Here is a 22658-nt window from a genome sequence, read left to right on the forward strand (position 1 = left end):
TAGAAGCCTGTCAGTAACTGCGTTTGGGAATGCGCCTTCGATATCTAGAAATAATGCTGAAACTACTTTCCCTTGTCTCCACGTGTCCTTGACTGTCGATTCCAATAGATGCAGCGAATCGGTGGTGGATCTTCCTGGCCGCCCTCCGAAGTGTGTGCTAGGCAAAAGATTATGGTGCTCGAGTAGATAGGTCATTTGGTCGGCTACGATCGCTGTCAGTAATTTACACGTCGTGTTCAGGAGGGCGATTGGTCGATACGCTTTAGTCGCCGTGTAATCTGGTTTGCTGGGCTTTCGTAGTACGACTGTTGTGAAATCGCGCCAGGGAGGGTAGTACGTCTTGAGTGAGAAGACAGCTCTGAAAAGATGGATTAGGTGTGGCTTGAGTAAAGCAGCGCAACGAATGAAAACTATATTACTGATCCCGTCTGGTCCGGGCGCCTTGTATGGACTAAGCTTCATTATACTTCTGATTAGTTGGGACTCAGTTATCGGCATGGGCGTTGGGACTCGTTCTGGGTATTCTGTGTCTTGTGGGACCGAAGACGTGGCTGGAGGCGGGGGGAAGAAGACGTGTGCCAGAGCAGCGCTTTTCTCCTCATTGGAATCCGCTGTCGATCCGTCGGGGCGTTTTAGCGTGGGGATCCGCGAGAGGCCGCCGTCTCCCGCTGCCGTCGTTAAATATTTGTTTGCCGTCCAAATACTATTACCTTCCAGTTCCTCCAGCCAGTTTATCCAATGGTCTTTCTTGGCCTGTTTGATTGCTTCCGAGTATTGATTTCTTTTGATGCGATGTTCCTCGTGACTAGGGTGGTTAGCTGTGTCTCGATATTTATATGATGCGTGACTTAGTTTCGCGACTTCTCTTCGTAGGACAGTTAGGTCTCTATTCCACCAGCGCTTTGAATGAGGGTTTGGTTTCGATTTGGGGACTTGCTGAGCGATGGTGTTTTGGATCGCTGATGTAAGGACGCGCGCTGTCTGTTGAAAATCGTTATCATTGAGGATTGGCTGAGCGGGGGGGATCTTTTGAAGTTCGGCGGCCAGATGAGCTTTGAATTCGTCCCAGTCCACTTCGCGATAATTGTGCTTCTCCTCTGTCGTGGCGTGTGGGATCGCCAGTTCTAATATGCTGAGGACAGGTACGTGATCCGTAGCGGGGCCTCTGAGGGCTGGATTAGTGTAACAGCTGATGAATGAGTCGCTGGTGTGTTCGGTACTGAACACATTGTCCGGACGGGTCCAGTTTTTTGAGCTCGAAGACTGGAGTGTTGGAAGTCCTTGTGGTAGGTTCATCACCATGCCGTATTCCGCTAGTAAATCCAGTAGGGGTTGGGCTGCGTTGAGATAACGGTTAGTGAACAGTTGCGTGTTGCGTTCCTCGTCCCACATAGGGTGGTGACGATTAAAGTCCCCGAGCCAAATCATGTGGTCGTCAGCGGATGGACGGAGGATCGCTATTTCGTTTTCTAGAAAGGTGGCTAGGGCTTCTTCAGTTTTAGTTAGTACGCAATCATTGTAAATATTAAATATGGTGCAGCGACCGAATGGGCCCTTGAATTGAATAATTACCACGTCCGGGGACGGAAAAGCGATTTGCTGCCAGGAGTTCGTGTCGAAAGCCTTTGATATGAGTGTGACTGCTCGAGATGTTGAATTGGGGGTTGAAAATCTTGTAGTTGGGTACACTGCGTGGAAGTACGGGGACGAGATGGTGTTTTTTAATGAGTTGATATGTGGCTCTTGAAGTGCGATAACGTCCCAATCTTGAGCGATCGGGCCGTTAAGGAGGGAGTGTTGGGCAAGGAGCGACGTATTTAGGTTTTGTTGCCAGACGCGGAGTCGAGTCGGTGTTTCTTCCTGTTGTTCAGACATTCAGTGCGGGCGGGGTCCGTGGGATTGCAGTGCTTGATGGGGAGGGGGTTGGTGTGGTTGTTGGGGTTGAGTGTAGGGGGGTAGCTGGAGGTCCTCTTTCTTTTGGGTTCGTTATGGGGATGGAGTTTGATCCCGTTGGCGTGGTCGTGCGTTGGTTTTGATGGCCTGGACGGAATGGTGCGCCACGCGCGTGGTAGCCTCCATTTGAACGCCTGGATTCGAATGAGATGTTGGTCTGTCGTAGGTTTTGGCGGTTGTGATCTTTTGTTGATGGGACTTCTGGTTTGCGGTAGGGGGCTGATTGCGGTGGAAGCATTACCTGGGTCCAAGGATCGTCAGTGGGGAAGTATGGCATAGAGTTTTCGGGGTGCTTAGCGTCTATTCCTGCGCATTTCGATTCGAACTCTGGGCATTTCCTATTCCAGCTGGCGTGGTCGTTAGTGTTGCAGCTGACGCAGTATAGTGTTCTAAATGCGTTGCAGTCAGTTGTACGGTGGTTCTTGCCACATGTTCCGCAGACGTCTTGCGGTGCGTGGCAGTCCTTTGCGATGTGGCCCCAATGTTGACAGCGGACGCATCGTACCGGCTCTCTCTTGTCTTTTCTGGGGTGTAATTTCTCTTGACCGATGTATATTCCGTCTCTGAGGGTGATGTTAGCGGGCTGAGGTTCAGTGAAGTGAAAGATTGCGTGGGCGACTCGTTGTTCTGGTGCTCTGCGTAGGCGTGGTTTGATCCAATTGGCCGATTCGATGGTGCCTGATGGCATGTTGTTCTCTTCTTCCACTGTACGTAACCAGTCTTGATCTTCGATGTCCGATGTGATCGGCAGGAATGGGATGATGATCGAAAAGCGCCTCTCTTTGATGGTAGCTGGTTTCCCTAGTGCGTCGGTGATTTTGATTCTGTTCGCCGGTATTCTTATCCATTTTGCTGCTGCATTAGAGGTCAGTTCTACTATGAGGCCACCATTTCGGAGTCGTGTGATTGCTTTAATTTGAATATCCGGGGTATCATCAGATCCAGCCGTCTTAAAGGCCTGTTTCATTTCCGATGCAATGTCCGCAGTAGGTGTTTCGGGTGCGAATAGGGTCTTGCCAGGAGCTGGGTCGAATAGGATTTGTCTTTCTCTTGTGGCTGCTCTGATGAGTGCTGCTGATACTGGTGCCGTGGTCTGTGTGTTTTGTTGTACTACCTCGCTGTATGATTTCAAAGTTCCCGTTTGTGTGGCGCTGGTGGGAGGTGTTAGTGATTCTATTGCGTTTTTTACGTTAGTGATACTGCTTATGACTGCATCGGCTGCGAGTTCTGCTCGGGTGGCAGCCGCTGATGCTGTGGAGTTGTCTTCTTTCGTGTGCTCTTCCATTGATGATTTGAGTTTCGCTATGGCTTCTACGTGTGTTTTGAGGGTTTCCGAGGTTGTTAGTATGGATGCTACTTGTGGTGAGATGGCCGCTATGACGTGAGATGACAGTGTCGAAGAGATTTCTTCTACCAGTCGGGCTGAGAGGGTGTTCGAAAACGTGTCGGTGATTTGATTGATGTTTAGCGGATCTTCCCTGGGGCTGACGTTGTTGAGTTCGTCTTCTAGTAGTATAGCTACTGCTCTGAGGCCTTCTGTGACTGTTCGTGGGATACCTGTGTGTTGTGTAATATGAAGAATGGTGAGTATAAGGTTTTCGAGCGTAGTTGGTTCTCCTGATTGGCGGAATGGGGATTTTTCCAGGTAGGTGATGCTACTTTCTTTATCTTTGACTTCATATTCTTGTTGGATTATTTCGTCTCGCGATAATAGGAGTGAGACGGTGTTGCGGTGGGATGCTCTAGTTCTATTAGTGGGGGTGGGAGCACGGATACTTGTATTCCCAGTTCCAGGTATATTTGGACGCGACTTTGTGGTAGCCATCTTCTCTAGTGACGGTGGGGGTACCTTACGGCCTTGTCCTGTGTTTCTTTGCAGGGTTTTTGGAGGCCTGAGCGGCGTCTGTGACGCCTAGAGCGCTATGTGCGCAGTGCTGGTAGCCGAGATTTCGGGGTCCTAGCAAGGGTGCCACTTGGTAATAAGCCAAGAAGCGATCTGCTTTAACCTTAATCAATTGTCTTCCTACCTCCGGGAACAAGCGACCAAATACCGCACAAGCAGAGGTAACAAGGGGTCCGGATCGAGGAAATATCTGAGGGTCACTCAGCGATAGAAGGTCGCGCAGCTTGTCACGAAAGCAATCAAATAAATCTTGAGACATAAGATTAGCTTCTGATTCCATCAAAGACTCGAACGATGCTGCCAACCCGCGTCTCAGATCACAGTCACTGTCGCACCATAGATTTCGCCAAGAGAGAGAGGCTTCGCGATAGATGTAGAAACACACCATGAACACGCTGTCGTACGCACAGGACCAGTTTGCAGGTGACCATCTGCAGCCAGCTGAAGGGGCCTGGATCGTCGCAGGAGTGTGATGGAGACTCGACACTAGCAGTGCGCGTGGATCACAGTCGACAGCTTCCCGCGAAGTACGAGCTCGTTTCCGACTTGGTCGGTTCCTTGAAGCAACGGTCGTTTTCACAGGTGAATCTTTGTCGTCGGAGTCTACCTCAGCAATCCGACGCTTCTTTGTCGAGCTAGGTACAATGTCTGTGTCAAACCGCGCTGAAACCGAAGTTTGCAAGAATGTTTGTTCACCTTCTGCATCCGGCACTGGAACAAGGTCACCTTGACACAACCCGTGCTTCACGAGAGTATTATGCTCAATGGCTTCAAAACGCCGCACCTCGACCGAGAGATCACTCGGAACTCGTTTGTTCAGAGAGTCGACTGTGACGGGTTGCGTTATGCAGAGACCTTTGCGAGTTCGAGCACGGGAAGCAGCAACATACGCTGCAAAGCCACCCTCGTGAAGGTTGACAAGAACTTGAGAGAGGGTCTTTCCCTGAGCAGAATGTCCTGTGACAGCGAACGCGGGCTGAATGGGGACTTGATATCGAGTGACACGAATCTTCTCTGGTTTGCCTTCTGCGCAGTCTATCGAGGTGGTAAATGTCCAGGTTGAAGGTAGAATGGGGAAGTAACCTTTTGGAAGATCACTCAGATGTACCTTGCTATGCGGGAACTCGACTAAGATGCAGGATGCACGTGTAAACCCAGCGGGGCACGTGGCTGTGAAAATTTTACGCACAACGCCTTGTGAACCATTAGTGATTCCGAGATCTGTTGATAGATTACGCACTCGCAATATGACAGGCATGCCTTCAAACAGCATAACATAACCAGGAAGACCACAAGACGACTTCAGCGTCGCAGTATTCAATCGTAACAGATTTTCACGTTCTGTATGTGAAAGTTCGCGGCTTGAAAGTTTGTCAAGCGCTGCACAAACAACAAGCTCGTTTCTGTTGCCACAAGCCATCTCAGCCTTTCGAGCATTGAGTACCTCCCTCAGCTCATTTGTTCCAACAATGGCGGCCGCATCAACATTTTCAGGACACCCCATATCTATTCCATCTTGCCGAGTCACTGATTTTATCAGTCTAGAATTGAATAGATCAACATCGTCCACAGTGCATTTTCTTACTCGAAGACGATTCACTGCATCGCCGTATTCCGGATCCTCTTTCATACGCTGTTGATCCGTCAAATTGACAACCGTATTGACCGTCTTCCACGCTAATCGACCAAGTCTCTTCTGTACCTCGCCGTCATTCTGGCCAGCATACAATGAAATAGGTGTGTACAGAGGACTACCACCGACAGGCGGAAATTGATAGAAATCCCCAGCAAAGATGATGGCAATGCCTCCGAACCAAACACCAGGCTTCTCTTTCGCATAACGTAGAGCGTGGTCTATTTCGGCCAGAAGCTGCAAGCTAACCAATGAGACTTCATCCAGCAGCAGGAACTCGACATTCTTCCACTCATCTCGAAGCCGAGTGCGATTTTGGACACTGATCAACACAGAATAATCCTCTAGACTGTTTCCGGGCTCACGATTCCCTTTACCTTTGTTGTTTGACTTTATCTTAATGCCCAGACCTTTATGTACAGTCATTCCGTCTATTAACGCAGCCGCAGAACCCGTGGGAGCTAAGAACCGAATAATATGTGCGCATCCATAATGCTGCATTACCGATTGTACCGCTTTGACAACGTGAGTCTTTCCCGTACCTCCCGGACCTGTCATGAGCATGATCAACTGATCATTTGAATTTTTTTCATGTGTTTTGTCGACATATCTTGCCATGAAGTAGTCCGAAATAATCCTGAACGCTATCCACTGCTTAGCGTTGAGGCTGAATCGCGAACCAATCTCAGTGATGACATCCTTATCCGACATCTTTCCTGTCTCATTCAATTCAAGATTCAGCGCTTCAGTAGCCTCGCATTTGGAAGTTGATGTGCCAGCACTCGCATAAACCTTGCTTCCACCTTCGGCTGTACACTCCGTTTCAGGAACCACGACTCGTGCAAACTGCTGCTCCGGATTAAGCGCATTTCTTCGTGAGTCAGCTATCATATCCTCCTGCTTCTTAATCTCATCTTTCCAGGTCTGTCATATCCCATACATGAGGCTTCTCGTCCGGTCCGATCCACCCGATCCCTCGGGTCCGTTCTAGAATTCATTTCCCTGAGTCCCCATTTGTATAGGCTTCTTTCTGCCCCTATGTGTCCGGATCATCCTGACAGTTAATGTCCGGGTTCATTCTGATCCGTCCGTTAGTCTATTCATTTCCCTTTCATTTAACTTGTCCCCCCTGTTTCATTTAATCTCCGGCTCCATTCTCGATCGTCCGCAGCGGTTCATATCTGTTAGTACATTTTCTACATAGCCCTCTGATCCGAAGACTGCGCTTCGGCCGGAAACCCGTCGGATACACTACAGTATATAAACCCTTTGTAACCCGTAGTATTTCCTCAGTTCGAATATTAACTTAGACTCTGTTCAATCCTCGTGTCCTCTCGGCTCTTGGGATTATTACCCTAGTCCGATCCTCCGAGCCTCGGGATTATATCCCTAAGGCTAAATACCTCCGCCTCTACCTTCGGGTAGTCTGTACCTTGTTAGTTTCTACCCGGACGAAGTCTCGGGTAGTCTTCCCTCTCTCGTCCGGCCCGTCTATACCCTTCGGCCGACGATATCCAAACCCCCTGTAAATTAGGGGCACGTACTCGGGTAAAGAGCGCAGCGCACGAGCTGAAGCTAAGCCCCTCCGGTCCGACCCGTTGAACACGGTCTTAACAAGGTCTTGATGTGTAGGTCAATTTTACCGGACTGTACGATCACACCCGCGTCTTTTTTTGCGAGATCGCTGCTCACGCTTGTATTCAGATCAGAAGAAACCACGTGTTCCGTGCGTCGGCTAAGCCACCTTGACTGCTGCATGAGAAGGACGATCTGCTGTATGCGGAAGTCCTGCTCAGAACGCCGCGAGAGATTTCCGGACAAGTCGAATTCAATATCATCATCAACGCTACCCAGAGCCAAGGAAGAGGTAAGTGCTTTGCTCTCAGCAGTAAGTTGTGTCTGTTTGCGAAGTCTCTCAGCGTCTCGTTCATCTTCGCACTCATGAACTGATTCCCAATTCAGCATCACCTTTCGGCTCCGTGGGGAGAAGTCATATGCCTGGAATGCTTCTACGACGCTCTCATGTCCACCGAGGAGTCGATGTGATACGCTGAAGGGCTTGAAATGAGCCAGTGCGAAAATAGACCAAGCTTTCATATCCGACAAACGTGGAATCGACATTCCAACGACACGAGGCACCAGTTCTCTGTAACCATCACCACGCTTCTCGTTCGAGTGCTCTACCAGTTCGTGGGTCTCCGATGAAGGATGGCTGCTCTTTAAAGGGTGCCTTCTGTAAACACCGAGGCGAGTTTCATACGTGTTTTTGTTTTTTTGCACTTTTACTTATCCTCTCGATCCGAACACATCGGCAGAAGTCATAAAAACACATGTCCGCTAAGGAATCAGCGCGGTGAACGTAGTGATGGATCTGATTCGCCTCCACAAGATTTCCTTCTCTGTCCGTAGCAATGCGTAATTGGACTAGTTCGTGCTCGTCTGCCCCATCGATCTCATCGTCTTTTTGATCCAACAACAGATCATTTTCTCTAATATATGCCAGCAAGACAGAAGACAACATCGGGACAGTTCTATGCGAGGATATACTATCGTCGAAGCCCTGTATATACCGCGCAGCCTGCTGTGCATGGATTTGTTGCTGGCGACCAAATTGAGACAAGCACTTGTGCAAAAGTGTTTTTGCACTGTCCGCAACATTGGTGGCAGACGTCGATTCAGGAATGCGAGCAACAGCGCGGGAGAGCAGTGATAACACCTCATACGTCTTCAAGTCCATCTTCGTAATATAATCAGAAATGTAGAACATAGCGGCCTTCGCACCTTTGCCCGACAATATACATTTAATGTCATGATTGTGCCTGCAAAAGACAAGAAGGTACGGATTGAAATAATTAACATTTCCATCCCGACACATAAGAACGACTGAGTTTGTTTCCGGGTCGAAGTAAGAGGTCTCTACTATCTCGTGTGGAAAAAGAAAGCGACAGCGAGCATCATTGCCATACTTATGGCAAACAGCCCGGCACGTATGTCGTTGGAGCACTTCGCCACATCGTTTCACCTCGGTCACAAAGGCTGCTTCCCAACTATTCAAGATGTCTAAGGCCGCATCCGATGATTCCGGAGGACATGGCGGTCGTTGAACGCGAGGCTCGAAATCAGAGTCTACTGCATCATCAATTTCCGGCAAATGATGGTGTATAGCGTCTTCAAAAAATTTGAAAAATCTATCCTGATAACTCAGGTCATTTCGAAGCCGATCATGAAGCTCTGAAGGATTCACACCACCTTCCAACCATATCAGAAAATGTCCGTGAAGAACTCCTCTCTCAGTGAATTCACTCGTACCATAGAATGCACGAATGTGTCCTAGAATACCACCGCCGTCAACAGACCGATCGTGATCAAAATCCCAACCCAGAAGGTAACGGAAAAGACACCTGAAAGAGAATTCGAAAAAATCAGCGGCAGCGACAGGGTCATGAGCGAGACGTGTTGCACAAACACGACCTGTGGGCATGCGAGGTAAGCGTTCCGAAAGATCAACGGAATAATCTCCATACATAACCTGAAACACAGGGCTATGTGCTGGATTTGGATTGAATGTAAAGAAAATATGTGGTAAGCCAAAATACCCGTAATAGTTTCGGATCTCGTTCCTCACAAAGATCTTCGAAGCTTGTGAACCAGGGATGCGAGTGGACATGGTATTAACTTGACGGAGGAGTTTGAGCGCATTCTGTTCATCCGTACTGAGATTCGACAGCTTGTGTTCTTGTTCGAGCCGATTTGCGAGTCGTATGAGCACGTCAGGAGAGACACTGGTTAAATTACGAGCAACCGAGTCAAAGTTTGATTTACGCACAGCAAAATAGGTTTGCAGATGAGCCTGACGTCTCTGTAGCATATTCAGCATGACAAAAATAAAGGATTCGTGATATCGAAAACCACGATCCGAGACGTTAAGGCAGTATTTGGCCTGCCGGTCGAACGACAACGGTGTCAGACGCGATTTGTCCTCGAAGCCGCCAATCCCGTATGGATACAGTGTCGGATACATGCCAGGAAAAAGACGGGGGTTGTTGTACTCGGGGACGGCATCAGCGCTGTGGTGTACGACGATATCAGGACGTATCAGGTTTCGAACTGCGGAAGCCACAAAAGTTCTGCCGCTAACCTTGTCACACTCAGGATCCGATACACCCATTTTTTCAAGCAGCGTTATCGGTTCATCACTTGCAACATCGCTCGCCGGCGTGTCTGGGGCTTCCAGTAATTCAGCAGGATGAGTTGCAAAACCAGCAGTCTCGGAATTGAAAACACGTCGAGCATCAAGTTCACGATCCTCCACGACACGCTCGTGTAGACCAGGAAGGGAGCCGTCTGCTGGATACTGATCCAATACAGCCAAATCTAACTCAATGTCAGCGTACAAACAATTGTGAGACTTCAACCACACAAGAAAAGACCAGATCTTATGTTTGCGGACGCGGAACAACATGCCCATACGCTTCGGATCGAACGGTTGAGGACCGATGAATACAACACTCAGAAAACCATTGATGTCGGCGGGGGTCCGTGGCAACACGGAAGCGGTAGACATAACATTCGTGTCATGAGCGCACGTATTTCCATGAAAAACCTTAGGCTGCGACGGGTCAGATGATTGAAATAAGCGGGTGACATGTGCAGTAATGGAATAGATGGCACATATCTTCTCCTCAACCCAAGTCAGATCGTGAAATTGGTCGGGGAGGCTGCCACGGAACAAACCATTCGCAAGCGCTAATGAAGGGATCTTCTCCTGCGCCAAGGAACATTTGCACTGTGGACATATCTTGAGTGAAACGGCCCTCGAATTTTCAAACACTACACCACGCTTCTCCAACATTAGACCATCAATCAGATCGTTATCAAAAGTGAAGCACGACGACATGCCTTGAACAATGCACTTTCTGATAACAAAGTCATCTGAGACGCGGAGAAGATCTAGATTCAAGGACGAAACGTCTCCTGATAGATGAACGTCAACAGCAGCTCTGTCGTACTGCGAACACACGGCACATACAGGCGGCTCAGTCCACATAGTACCTTTCATATAGCCATTCAAACAATCAAAAATCACCTCCTTTGAAACAGGCATTGGCCAATCCTGTGCTCGTTCCATGCGAATAGTATTCATGTCTGCCAGTGCATTCTGTTTTCGTTCTAGACGCGCTGATCTGTACCCGGCGGCCCGCGACACAATTTCCCGCGACAAACGTTCAGTAATGAGCACACCGAATTTGTGAGCAATGATCTGACAGAAAACGTCCTTATCCGAAAGTGAGTCGAACGTCGAGAACGGAAAATACGCAAGATAAACATCACCCAAAATACTCGCTCCAGCATGAAACAGGGACAGCGCACGTTGTCGAACGTGATTAGCGAGCGCATTACACGTTTTTCGATGAGAGAGTTTGTTGTAGAGCACGCGATAGCGCGGTGCAAATCGGCGAATACACAGCTGGACGTCAGTGCGTTTCAGCTTCTCTAGACGGCAAGCAAGATCATCAACAGATGCCAAAATCCACGGCAAAGACATGGCTTCAGAGGCTCGCGTAGCCGCTAAATCGATAACGAGAGAGGCGCTGATCGCAGGAGGAGTGCGTATGGCAGTGGCCACCTCTGGACCATACAAGTTATGAAACTCGGCAGCAAGCAGAGTACCCCGCGTTGTCGTGCAAGCAGGTGGGACAGGTACCATCGAGAGACTGTTGAAGAGGACGTCATCCGACATGCTGGCAAGTTTCGTGCGTCTAGCCGTGAAATGAGACACGATTGCATTGATGCTACACTCCTTATTCCGCGCATCCGACTTTTTAGTCACAACACGCAGTGCAGCATCGCGCAGTGCAGGCATAGACAAAGCAGTTAGATTTTCTGCATAGCAAGCATCCGGGTAAGAAAACCAACGAGGATCATCTTTGAGTCTGGACGTGATGCATGAGGCAGCAGTTGGGAGGGGAGTGCCTTGCTGAGCAGCTGCTTGATAAGTCTTAAAGCGATCGAACACGCTACAATGCGCGTACGTAGCAACCTCGAAATGAGCACGAGTGAAAGTCATCGAGATGTCATCCACACGGATGGAGAGACCTACCCCATCAAAAATCACAGCGAGGGATCGACGAAAGGGACCGCATAGCAGACACAAACTGTCACAGTGGGAGGAGAGTGACAATTGCAACCAACGACAAAAATTCTCGGCTGTTGCATAAACGGATTCATTGTATTGCGGGTAGTACAAAGCATTGTAGTACAGAGGGTATTTTTGTATATTGTGAAGAATATTATGAGGCGGGCAGTCCGTAGCATCAAGAACACGAGGACGCGTGCTGGGGCGTTTCAAGAGAAACACGGACATTGTAATATAACTGAATACAAAGGTGGTCAATTCGAGAAAACAAGTACACCGAGATCAAAGGAAAAGACGTACACAATTTTCTTCGAATTCGAAACGAGTCAGACGACAGACTATATGGAATTGAACGAACCAATTTTAATGGTTAATCGCGCACAGTGAAATTCATTAGTCATTCCATTAACTGTACAGTTTTAACCCAAACATTCTCACACAAAACGTTCCCACGCATCGCGGTATAGGTGCCTGCACGTTTGGATCCTACAAAACCCTCTCCCACTAATCGTGGGAGTCGGGGAATGAACGTTCATTCTTAATAATGATCACTTTCGCGACGACAGGTTAGTCCACAGCTTCTGGTTTCTGGTCCGTTGGTAGTACTAATAGTGTCCTAAGAATGGCTTCGCTGGCACATAAATATAAGCCCTCTCCGTCATTGAATCGGCCAGGTCTCTACAACGATCTCAGGCACATGGACTCTACTTTTATGCCTTTGAGGAAGGTATCAATTTATTGATCATTACACGTCCTGTCACCTGTGGCTTCAGTGCCTCGTCCAATGATGGCCCTGTGAGAGAATGTTACCCCGGTGTCTTACCGCACCCCGGTGTCCTCACGTCGCGCAGCTCCATGTTAACTGCACTGGCCCCGCCTACAGATATTTTCTCGTCCCTTTTCGTCACGTGCCCTCTCAAAGAGACGCCGTCATTTGACTACAAAGGCTAGACAGATGATCTGGGCACGATTGCGTCCCCTTATTTTCATATATTGTCCCAGAGATGCTGCGCTGGCTACTTGTTGTGCCCGCCTTAGCGGCAGCTGGCATCCTTGTGTTCACTAATCCTCTAAAATTCTACAGAGAGCCGCACAATGCACCACCCCCACCCCCACAGTGTTGGGCACAGGCCTGGGTGAGAGCGCCTGACATGGTTCCCGGCGATGTCATTGCAGGAGACGTCAGGATTAAACTCAATGGACCAGCATGCGCTGATGTCGAGAGCTATGGCCTTGGCTTGCGCTACAAGGAAATGATCTTCTGGAAGTTGAGGTGACCAGTTTCTCTCATGTCCTCGATGCAGTTTTGCTGACGGCATGATGCGCTGATAAGACCAGAATCCAAATACAGCTCTATGGACTCGACTCGTGATGTGTTTCGCGCCCGGATGCCTCTCCAGCACTCTGGGAACCCACATTACAACGAATTGCCACTAAGGGCGCTCGAGTGGGCATCCCAGAAACCTGAACATAATAAGGACTTGTGGTCTGTGCACGAGGAAGAACGGATTGCTTTTGAGAGCAAGACTCTTCTGGTTGGTGCGGAGAGGGCAGGTACGGGTCGAGAATTCTTGAATAGAGTCACAGTTTGATGTTGTGAACAGATCCATCGCTAACAACCTTCACAAGCCAATTCGGGATTCTGGTGCCAAATACAAACTACCCTCCAGGATATGACTACCGTTATGGTGTGCGGGGCAGGCGAGATTTCGTTGGAGATGTGGATGTAAGGAAATTGCTACTGATTCCGCCTTGAGCTCAATGTCGCGACAGGTTATACGAAGCGAATCGAATTACGAGTACTTCGTCGAGATCAGGTTTAGCAATGGCACGACTTGGAATATTCCTGCGGGAATAACAGCCTTCAACCCGTTCTACGTCTCAACTGAAGATGAAACGCCCAGTGTTAACGTATCTATGTCACCCGTAGGCCCTGGTCAGAGACCGCAGCAAAGGGAACAACTGCTCGATAAACTGTCGAGCAACTACACGGTTGAGGTATCCTTTCCCGATGGAGCTCGGATTAATCAAGGTGTGTTCCAGTGGAATGGAAACCTTAGTCTGGTTATCTGATTGCGCGTTTTCTAGACTCGTCAGTGAATATCACGGCCACTGTTCATCGGACAGGATACACGAGTCGGACAGACATTCCTTTGGAGTTGTGCGTGTCTTCGACACCCGCCAACGAATGGCGTCCTCGGGAGCTCAAGAACCGATCACAGCCAGGCATGTCATACGTCAAGGCATTGGTCCCATCCATATTTTCCTCCATGGACCCCTCTAGGCAGCAATCGCGAAACTTTCAGGTCTTCCAACGTCCATGCAGAGAGATCAAATTTGTGGCAGCTCCTGCAGACTTGACTCACGAAGGCCACATTTCTTCCACGTCCTCTGAACCACTTTCATTATCCGTCCAAGTGCCTCAGGATTCTGCTCATGCCTTTTCAACGTACTATCAGAATTTGGGACATCGTGTCATTCTGACTCTCCGAGTCAAGCCCGATCCATCAGAGCCATGGGAGAATGATTTTGAGAAGCAAGTATGGGAGCAGCAGAAGCATCGATGGTGTCAGCAGACTAGATGGATGGATGAAGCTGATTTTGATTGGGTGCCCTGGTCGTTTCCCACACAGGATCGTCTCCGATTCCTGTATGGCAACGCCGATGTAGCATTCAGTCCAATGCAAGACCAGCGTCCTGTGCAAATAACGCCAGTTCACTACCTGTCAAACGAAGCTCGCCAACCAGTATTTGTCGATGTGTCAGATATTGCTGACCTCCGGTCAATGACGACCGAGGAACGCGATCTCCTTGCCCCAATTGCGCAGCCGTCTATCAAGGTGTCTGAAGGAGGAGAGCTTCCTAATTGGTACTTCACCCCCAAGTACATGATAATGGAGCACATGGAGCAGCCCATATATGTTGGCGACACCTGGCTCAATAAAGTATTGTCGGTGGTTGCTGAAGGCCAGCACGAGGAAGGTATGGACGTGTTTCTCGATATGCAGTGAATAAGAGTATCAGGTTCTCCGTTGATGTATTTAGAGGCATATGATCGGTATTCAAGTTGTAGTGTATGCTCGTAGCGCTGTGTACATTTCAATTCAACGCCCCCAATACTTAATATTTTCTTGGACATTTTCCGTACTCGAGCGCACAAGATGAAGATCCAGTGGCGTCAAACCGTTGTTGTCCTGATACCTATGGAATACAGTGTCTAACAGGTCACGTGTGCACGTGCTGTTAAGAATGAACGACCATCTTCCGTCCAATGGTCTCACTACAGGACACTGGGAACATATCTATGAACTTTGTTGCGATTTCCACCATCTAACCTTTTAGCTAGTACATGGCTCAGACTGAAGAAAAACTCGAATTCTTCCCTCCGATCGCAGACGTTGTCGATAAAACCGATGCCGGAGATGAAGAAGATATCAGCGCTAGACCACTCGAAGAGATCGAGTCTCTTTGCATGCAGTGTGGGGAGCAGGTGCGTTCGCAAATACTCACATTGCTGGCGGTATTGAATAGTACTCACGTCCGTCAGGGAGTGACCCGAATGATGCTCACGTCCATCCCGTTCTTCCGGGAAGTCATTGTGATGAGTTTCCGCTGCGAACATTGCGGCCACTCAAACAACGAGATTCAGTCGGCGGGGAAGATCAGACGTGCGCACCCTTTTCTTTTTTACCCGTACATCCTAATATCGTATCTCTGAGACAGCCGAAGGTACTATGTACACAGTAAAAGTCCTTAATCGCGGTGATCTCGACCGCCAGCTCATCCGCTCAGAAGCTTGTACGATCAACATCCCTGAATTTCAACTCGTCCTTCCGCCCTCCCGTGGACACTTCACAACTGTTGAGGGTCTTCTCAGGGACATCGTTGCGGATCTCAGCGTACAGCAGCCGCTTAGACGCATCCAAGACGAGACTGCATACGCCAAGATCCGGGGAATCATTGATGGCCTTATGGAGATCATTGATGATGACAAAGAGGAAGGCGAAGAAGGGCAGGACAAGCCAGAGAAGAGAGACCTTTCGAAAGAGGACTCAGTCACACGTGCAATAACCATTACTTTAGACGATCCATCTGGGAATTCGTTCCTCGAGTTCGTGGGCAGCATGTCCGATCTGAAGTGGAACATGCGCACATACGAGCGTTCGCTTGAGCAGAATCGGCAGCTTGGATTGGCACCTCCTGCAGAAGACAATGAAGAAAATGTGGCAGATGAGGCAGAACAGCAATCAGGGGGTATGAACGAGGAAGTTTTCGAGTTCCCTGGTGTCTGCTCGCGCTGCAGCCGACCTCTCGTCACGCGCATGAAAAAAGTTTCTATCCCTTATTTTAAGGTCCGTATTGAAGGCACAGTGGATCTGCATTCCTGACGGCCCCACCAGGACACAATTATAATGTCAACCAACTGTGACGACTGTGGATATCGGGACAATGAGATTAAGTCAGGGACTGCAATTTCTGAGCTTGGCAAGAGGATCACGTTAAAGGTAGAAGATAGAGACGACCTGAGCCGCGACATACTTAAAGTAAGCACAAGCTTTTCTCTTTCTGGGCTCTTTTGACTTGAAAGTGTCCTCTAGAGTGACACGAGCGGTCTCAGCATACCAGAGATAGATCTCGATCTTCACCCCGGCACACTAGGTGGACGTTTTACGACTCTCATCAGGAAAACCACGGATTGGTTTTTATGACTTAATAGTGACTTATGATGAATTTAAGAGACCCAAAGTGAAGATTAAGAGTCAAGGGTGAAAAGTTGCAAAAAGGCCACTCGTCCTCTGATTTCGACTTAAATTTGCTTAATACTCACTTGATGGCCTATTTTTCGGACATTGGAAGCATCTTAGAAAGCACCGCGTCATCTTTTAAGTGAGAAAAGTGCATCATATTGTGTATGGAAGATGGCATTAAGTGGTAGAAAGCGAGAGTCCAAAAGGTCACAAAGACGCGGAAAGAGATATCAATGCAAAAACAAGGGCAAAAAAGCGAATTAGAAATATGCGGAAAGTAGCGATCAATGCGTGAACAGCGACGGAAAGGGAAGCACAAGCAGACAGAAAGGCAAGCACAAGCAGACGATTACGCAAAGATGATGAAGAAGACCTGCACAGACTCGGACTTGGCCCGATACCTGTTAAAAGGGAGTTGATTAAATGTGAAAAGGCCTCAAAAAATCCTGACAACTCACTAAACCAAAGCACGCTCGTCAAATTCTTCAGAGTCGCTGTTGGAAAAGAAGTCATTGAGTCTAGAGTTTGATTTCTTGAGAAGCTTCCGGGCCATTGAGGTGATGTCCTTCGTAAGGGTTTTCCCCTTCGTACGAGCCGACTTTGAGAATGAGTTTGTTGCTGAGCCCCAATTATTGACCGAGAACGCGCAGGCAGTCCAGGTCTCCTTTCCAGTGGCCTTATTGAGCATCTTTGGTGTTTTGAGCATGAGCTTGCGCAGCGCCGGGGGAGCTGCAAGTACATCCTCGACTTTAATGATGTTGTCGTTGATGAGCCTCAGGGCGCGTTCCAACTGCACAAGTGAATTAGCATTGTCTTTGATCAAAAGGAAAAAAAAACGGCTTACTGCAGCTGCACACATCCCAATCACGCCGTCAATCCCGTTCACGACCAGAGCGTCAGTGTTGAGTGCTGGAACATCAGCATGACCGGATGTTGCATGGAAGTGGCCAGTGGCTATGAGCTGGAGCATAAATGGGGACTGGAACGTCTTCGTCTTGTCAATAACCTCAGGATCTTCATAAAGAAACGCATAATCTGAAAGGAGGTACTCAGCGAGCTCGCCGGGGCTAGTGTCATCATTGCGAGCCATAAAATCGATGATGATGGCAATTGCGGTGGAGCCAAAATTGCTGCGCCACTCGGAGAGACGTTGATTAGTCTAAAATTAAATATGTGAGAGGGGAAAATTGGACGGTTGACAAACATACGACACCAAAAACAGAGCCTTGCACGGTGGGTGTGTACTCGACCTCTGGATAGACGACATCAAAGGTATGCTGGATAGCTTCCAGGAGCGCATCATCACTGATGTTCCAAAGGCTCGGTTGACTTCCTGCCCACAGGTAAATTGTGGGAAGGAAAACCTTAGGCCATTGTCCATCCTGGCATGCAGGAGGTAGATCCGTGTTGCGGTAGGCCGATCGAGCCTTTGCTATTTCAACCCAAGTTTCATCTTCGTCTTCGTCTTCGAACACTAGGGCGGTCTCTGACGTGTCCATTTGCTTGGGTTTGACCTTGGGCTCACCTGTACCTGTAGTGATGAAGCTTAAAAGTATACAATTAGACACAAGGCTTGATGCACAAATGCCTCTAAACCTCTGACCGTGAAGCATGAAGCCAGAGACACTGCCTGCCCTACTAATCCCTCTGACCGTGAAGCATCAAGCCAGAGACACTGCCTGCCCTACTTATCCCTCTGACTGTGAAGCATCAAAGCTGGAGAGCTCGCATGCCAGATCATTGTCAGATCGATCTCAGCCCGATTCCCTCATTCTCTCATTGGTGCTGGTGCTTCTCTCCAGTCCCTGGTTGATGTTCTCCCTCGTTGGCGCTACCCCGATCAATAGGGACCCGATCGTTTGATGTTCTCCCTCGTTGGCGCTACCCTGATCAATAGGAACAAACATCAATATTACTATATTCAGTCAACACGCGCTATGAATAAAACAAAAGCTCCCCTACAACACTGATGTTGCAGGCGACGTGGACTGGAGAAGCGCTGGCACGACACTCCACATCTTCTGGAATCGGTCCCGCATGGCTCTACGAAGAGCAGCCTGCCGTTTCGCATACCCCTTGATCCCCTCCTGTTCGGGTGCAGCTAGGGCGGTCCTCCGATTTGCCTGCTCCTCCCACCACCCAGCATGCCACGAAAGAAAGCTGGCTACACGCCGCATCTCCTCTTGCAGGAGGTCCACTTCTTCGGCCCACCGGTTAGCGCGTGCCCGAGACTTGCACCATTCAATACGCAATCCTATTCGAAGGATTAGGTCAATTCCCCGTGCCTGTCAATGATGAGGCCCCTACCTTCAGATAGGACAGCCTCGCTGTCTTCGCCAACTCCAACTACACCGTGGGTCTTCCAAATCCAGGACAAGGTGCGGGTGCCTTCAGATTGCCCGGCTTCTCCTTCTGTCATCCCACGAACATCAGCCGGTCGTAACTCTGGCAGCTCGACTTCCCAGTTTGGCTTGCCCAGGACCACGGATAGCGTCTTGACGGCTGACCAGGCTCTGCGATACCTCGCAACAGCAGTTTTTACGGTTTGTTCTACTTTGTTAAGCACCGTGGACGCCCTAGTATTGGCTCGTTGACCACGAATGTGCGCATCCTTGAACTTGTAGAGGTGAGTACGAAGTCGGAGTTGTCGGCGAAGCTCGTCCAGAGCTTCGTGTGCCTGTGCACGCCGCAACTCCCACTCATATCAGGCTATAGTGCTATTCTAGTGCATTAAGCCAGGCTAACTATCACACATCGGCGGTTTCGGAGTTTTGCCACAAGCTAGACTTAAATCAAAATGTGATTGATAAATAAGGGATATTTAATTTGAATTTCGACATTGGAAATAACAACAAATTTAAATGATGGTGAAATGGCAGAGCTAAGTAACACATTTTGACAAAGATTCCAAGTCCTGTCTAAATAAATCGAAATATTTGAAGTTTTCCGCTTAGGAAAATGTCAATATAAAATACAAAAATTTGTAATGCAATTGTGTCCATAGCTAAATAAAAAATTTGAGCGTGGAAAATATTCAGTAAAATATTACATAATGACCACCATTCCCATTCCAGTTAAAAACTCAAATTTTCTTGATCGTAAAATGTGTTAGGGAGAATGCAAAGTTTTAGGCATAATAAAATGATATGGGCACTAGTCGCGCATTCATCGGGCATTCAGTACACGGAAGAACGAGGCGTTTGTTTATTCGGCACGGTAATGCAATGATGGTACGGTAAATGGTATGGGTGAATGGTATAGGTGAATGGTAAATGGCATAGGGTATACTGTCAAGTTGTGCGCGACTGTTCTACTAGACAAATCTGATCGAAGCGCAAATTAATAACAGTTGAAGCAATTGCAATATCTACAGTGTTCTTCTTAAGGTTGCACTTAACCACATTACAGATGGAACCGCGATGACTCCCGTCCAGAACAATGCACTGTTGGTTTTTTTTGCGTGGAGGAGCTGGACTCAGATCTGTGACAGGTATATGATAGTGTTGAATCGCAGCGCCTGCACTGCTCGATGAGCAAGACACTGCAAGACAACCCTCGGGGGCGGGTCCATTCGGACCAAGGAAGGGATCAGGACAAGCCGTCGACACAAATCGGTTATGTAGCCTGCCTCCCATGAACGAGGGCGAGACTTTTAACATCGCGTGATGCGTGGTGAACTGGAAAAAAAATTCCTTCTTCATCAGCCAAGCTAGCGGTCCTATGATGAAATCAGATGAATGATATAGATGCCTCCGTGGAGTGACTCACCCTCTTTGAGTTTATCCAATCGAGCATCAATACTATCTAGTATATCGTTGGAATTGACAGTCCAGGGGTCGAGTTCGGCAGTCAAACTGGGCAAAGGATCCTCGGGGCTGGCGGTCCACAGGGATGACGACGTGCTTGGATCTGCGATGGCAACTGACGAGCTGGGGGGAACCTTTTCTGGTGGGGGGGTGACGCTTCGAGGTTGTGGGGCTAAGTACGATCTTCCCCGCATCTCGCAGAAAGACAACATGTCTATTCCTTCGAGAATCACACCGTTTAACCTCATTCCGTACCTGAATAACTATGAACACTTCATCCAATGTAAAAATGTACGTGTCGCTTACCTGGTTGCAACGTCCTTGGGTTCGATCTTGGTGCGCTGCTGCCCATGCACGGCAACAATGCAATTCTCGGAGGTGAAACTATAGAGTGTGGCTCGGTAGCCCTTACGGTCGCCCCCGATGATGAATACTTCTTGGCCAATGTCCTTTTTGAATGAATCCAGGGTGGCGTTGCGCACTTTTATCACGAATGAGATGGGAACTTCAACCTGAAGGAAGTCAGGTATGCGTGGGTTGAGGAAAATATCACTCACAAGAGAATGGTCAATGTCAGAGAGTAGAGTCAAGCGAGCATTTGGAAAGTCGACAATTCGCACGACCCCTTTTGTCTGATACTCTGGCCCTCGGGCGACTCTCACAACATCTCCAGGTTTGACGTCATAACCCTTGTCTTGCGTGTACTGTAATGTCTGGAGGTGGGGGAGGTGCGTCCGCCGAACAACTGAAATGGGAACTGGAATCTGCAATTTTCCGTACTGGAACCACAGATTGTCTCCTCCCATGGGGAGCCAGCGCACGATCCCACTCTTCCCTATGTGCTCCCCAATAAGCACTTCTATGAAGTCCCCTATTTGAATAGATTTGATATCGGGGGGAGGCTTAAAAAGTTGCTGCGTTGGCAGCCGTGCTTGCAGCGCGTGACTCAGAGGGCGACGGTCTAGATAGTATTTCGAAACTTCCACCTATGGACTGTGTTAGACGATTTTGCAAAATAATCAATTAAAAAGAGATATTCACCTGTTCCTTCGAGACGTCCTGACAAATACAAAATATGTCATCTTCCATCTGAATGACGTACCCTTCCACACCCAAGTATGGGCCTGCGACCACTCGAACCGCGTCGCCAATCTGAAACATGCGCTCTATGTCCTGTAATCGAAGTTCAACTTTCTTTCGCTGTCCACTCAAGATCAATTTCAAGGTGGCAGAACCGGCAGGATGGTCGGTTGAGGTAACCTCCCCGATTTCTGAACTAAGATCTCCTTTGACGATCCTGGCCCAATCACCTACATGCAAGAACTGCATCGAGAACGCAACCACAGTCCTCTTAAGGAATGATTGGTTCCACCCGGATTGCAAATGGAGTTGAATGTCGTCAGCATGAGGGCAGACGACACGTTCTAAGCGATCGCGGTGGAAGTTGTGAAGTAGGAGGCCCATGTAATACGTCTCTCCTTTAAACTTGAATCCTACAACGTCTTCGCCATTATTGATGTCGGAGACTGTGTTCCCGTTCGGAAGGCAGGATCGGTCGAGTAGGGACCGAGATCTCGGAGGCATGGGGTATGGGAAATCCCGTGGGGGAACTAAGACGGCAACGAAACCATTCGGTAGATCGGGATTGAAGACTTGAGCTATGTCGCCCTGATACTTGCCATGCTTTATCCTCACCCAAGCCGGGTTGGGAAGCTTGTTGTAAGTACGCTCGACCACTTCACGTTCCTCATCCGATATGCGGACATACTGCTTCACGGCGAGGTAGAGCGAGAAAGGAAGCGACTTGGCAATAGTTTTAGGGCTGTCTGCCACCACATAAAGCTGGCCAGCTATCCAAGCTGACACCTTGACGTCAAATTTTTTCTTCCGAAGGTGCGCAGCGATATAATCCGTGACGTTTCCTGTGATTGGTGAGTGAAAAAAATGACATTACGTTGATAGAAAGACTTACGCTGGACATGAAGAAGATACATTCTCTCGTCCTGCAATCCAACTGAAGGGATCAAGTCAGATATCGAGGAGGGAATAGCCTGGCCATCATGCGATGAGCTGCGTTGTGTCGCCTCGAATCTATGTGTCATGTCATCTATGACCGCGGCAAACCTAGCGGCCGATGATGATCCTGGCAAAGATGTAACCTTCCGCGAATCAGAAGGGCCGTTGTGGTCGTGGTCCTCCGACTCCTCATCCTCATCCTCATCCTCCTCTGCATCCAGATCGAGGTAGGGATTTTTTAACTAATGTGGCTGTTTAGCAAATGAACGGAATGATGTTATTTTTGCTTACTTTGGCTGGTCTACGTGAACTTTGAACGCGTGCACTGGATGATCGTCTTTCGGCCAAGGAAGAATCATTGGGAGCAGATCCCGGATGTATGTGCTTCGCCATTACAGCACGAAGGTTTGTTAAGGCGAGGTCGTCATCACCGTCACCGGAAAATAGCGCATCTCGAGATTCC

General features: G+C 48.8%; 9 protein-coding genes across 9 annotated transcripts; 2 read left to right on the forward strand and 7 right to left on the reverse strand.

Moving 5' to 3' along the window:
• Positions 1-5699: 5699 nt before the first annotated feature.
• Positions 5700-6062, reverse strand: DEU56DRAFT_721738 (uncharacterized protein; the record flags this gene model as incomplete). The annotated part of the gene is made up of 1 exon (XM_041347704.1): positions 5700-6062. A coding segment is annotated over one exon (363 nt), but the record flags the coding sequence as incomplete, so codon positions are not given.
• A 1347-nt stretch (positions 6063-7409) lies between these two features.
• Positions 7410-7631, reverse strand: DEU56DRAFT_694967 (uncharacterized protein; the record flags this gene model as incomplete). Its single annotated transcript, XM_041347206.1, has 1 exon — positions 7410-7631. A coding segment is annotated over one exon (222 nt), but the record flags the coding sequence as incomplete, so codon positions are not given.
• Positions 7632-8190: 559 nt separating this feature from the next.
• Positions 8191-8547, reverse strand: DEU56DRAFT_719349 (uncharacterized protein; the record flags this gene model as incomplete). The annotated part of the gene is made up of 1 exon (XM_041347658.1): positions 8191-8547. A coding segment is annotated over one exon (357 nt), but the record flags the coding sequence as incomplete, so codon positions are not given.
• A 240-nt stretch (positions 8548-8787) lies between these two features.
• Positions 8788-9657, reverse strand: DEU56DRAFT_737921 (uncharacterized protein; the record flags this gene model as incomplete). Its single annotated transcript, XM_041348621.1, has 1 exon — positions 8788-9657. A coding segment is annotated over one exon (870 nt), but the record flags the coding sequence as incomplete, so codon positions are not given.
• Positions 9658-9671: 14 nt separating this feature from the next.
• DEU56DRAFT_871719 (uncharacterized protein) lies at positions 9672-10421 on the reverse strand (the record flags this gene model as incomplete). Its single annotated transcript, XM_041355725.1, has 3 exons — positions 9672-9716; positions 9802-10303; positions 10396-10421. 3 exons carry the CDS (start codon positions 10419-10421, stop codon positions 9672-9674), a joined length of 573 nt encoding a protein of 190 aa, XP_041207768.1.
• Positions 10422-12151: 1730 nt separating this feature from the next.
• DEU56DRAFT_396632 (uncharacterized protein) lies at positions 12152-14762 on the forward strand. The gene is made up of 5 exons (XM_041346020.1): positions 12152-12898; positions 12959-13179; positions 13230-13351; positions 13399-13657; positions 13714-14762. Exons 1-5 carry the CDS (start codon positions 12630-12632, stop codon positions 14634-14636), a joined length of 1794 nt encoding a protein of 597 aa, XP_041207769.1. The 5' UTR covers positions 12152-12629; the 3' UTR covers positions 14637-14762.
• A 110-nt stretch (positions 14763-14872) lies between these two features.
• DEU56DRAFT_807635 (ZPR1 zinc-finger domain-containing protein) lies at positions 14873-16472 on the forward strand. The gene is made up of 5 exons (XM_041353401.1): positions 14873-15115; positions 15173-15293; positions 15349-15977; positions 16026-16169; positions 16224-16472. The coding sequence occupies exons 1-5, from the start codon at positions 14975-14977 to the stop codon at positions 16332-16334; spliced, it is 1146 nt and encodes a 381-aa protein (XP_041207770.1). The 5' UTR covers positions 14873-14974; the 3' UTR covers positions 16335-16472.
• Positions 16473-16830: 358 nt separating this feature from the next.
• Positions 16831-17986, reverse strand: DEU56DRAFT_949263 (uncharacterized protein; the record flags this gene model as incomplete). Its single annotated transcript, XM_041359100.1, has 4 exons — positions 16831-17163; positions 17218-17532; positions 17582-17904; positions 17977-17986. 4 exons carry the CDS (start codon positions 17984-17986, stop codon positions 16831-16833), a joined length of 981 nt encoding a protein of 326 aa, XP_041207771.1.
• A 423-nt stretch (positions 17987-18409) lies between these two features.
• DEU56DRAFT_949269 (uncharacterized protein) lies at positions 18410-19074 on the reverse strand (the record flags this gene model as incomplete). Its single annotated transcript, XM_041359101.1, has 2 exons — positions 18410-18658; positions 18721-19074. Coding segments are annotated over 2 exons (603 nt in total), but the record flags the coding sequence as incomplete, so codon positions are not given.
• Positions 19075-22658: the final 3584 nt, after the last annotated feature.

This window comes from Suillus clintonianus (genome assembly GCF_016758775.1).
Source record: "Suillus clintonianus strain FC179 chromosome Unknown DEU56scaffold_42, whole genome shotgun sequence".
NCBI classification, from domain to species: domain Eukaryota; kingdom Fungi; phylum Basidiomycota; class Agaricomycetes; order Boletales; family Suillaceae; genus Suillus; species Suillus clintonianus.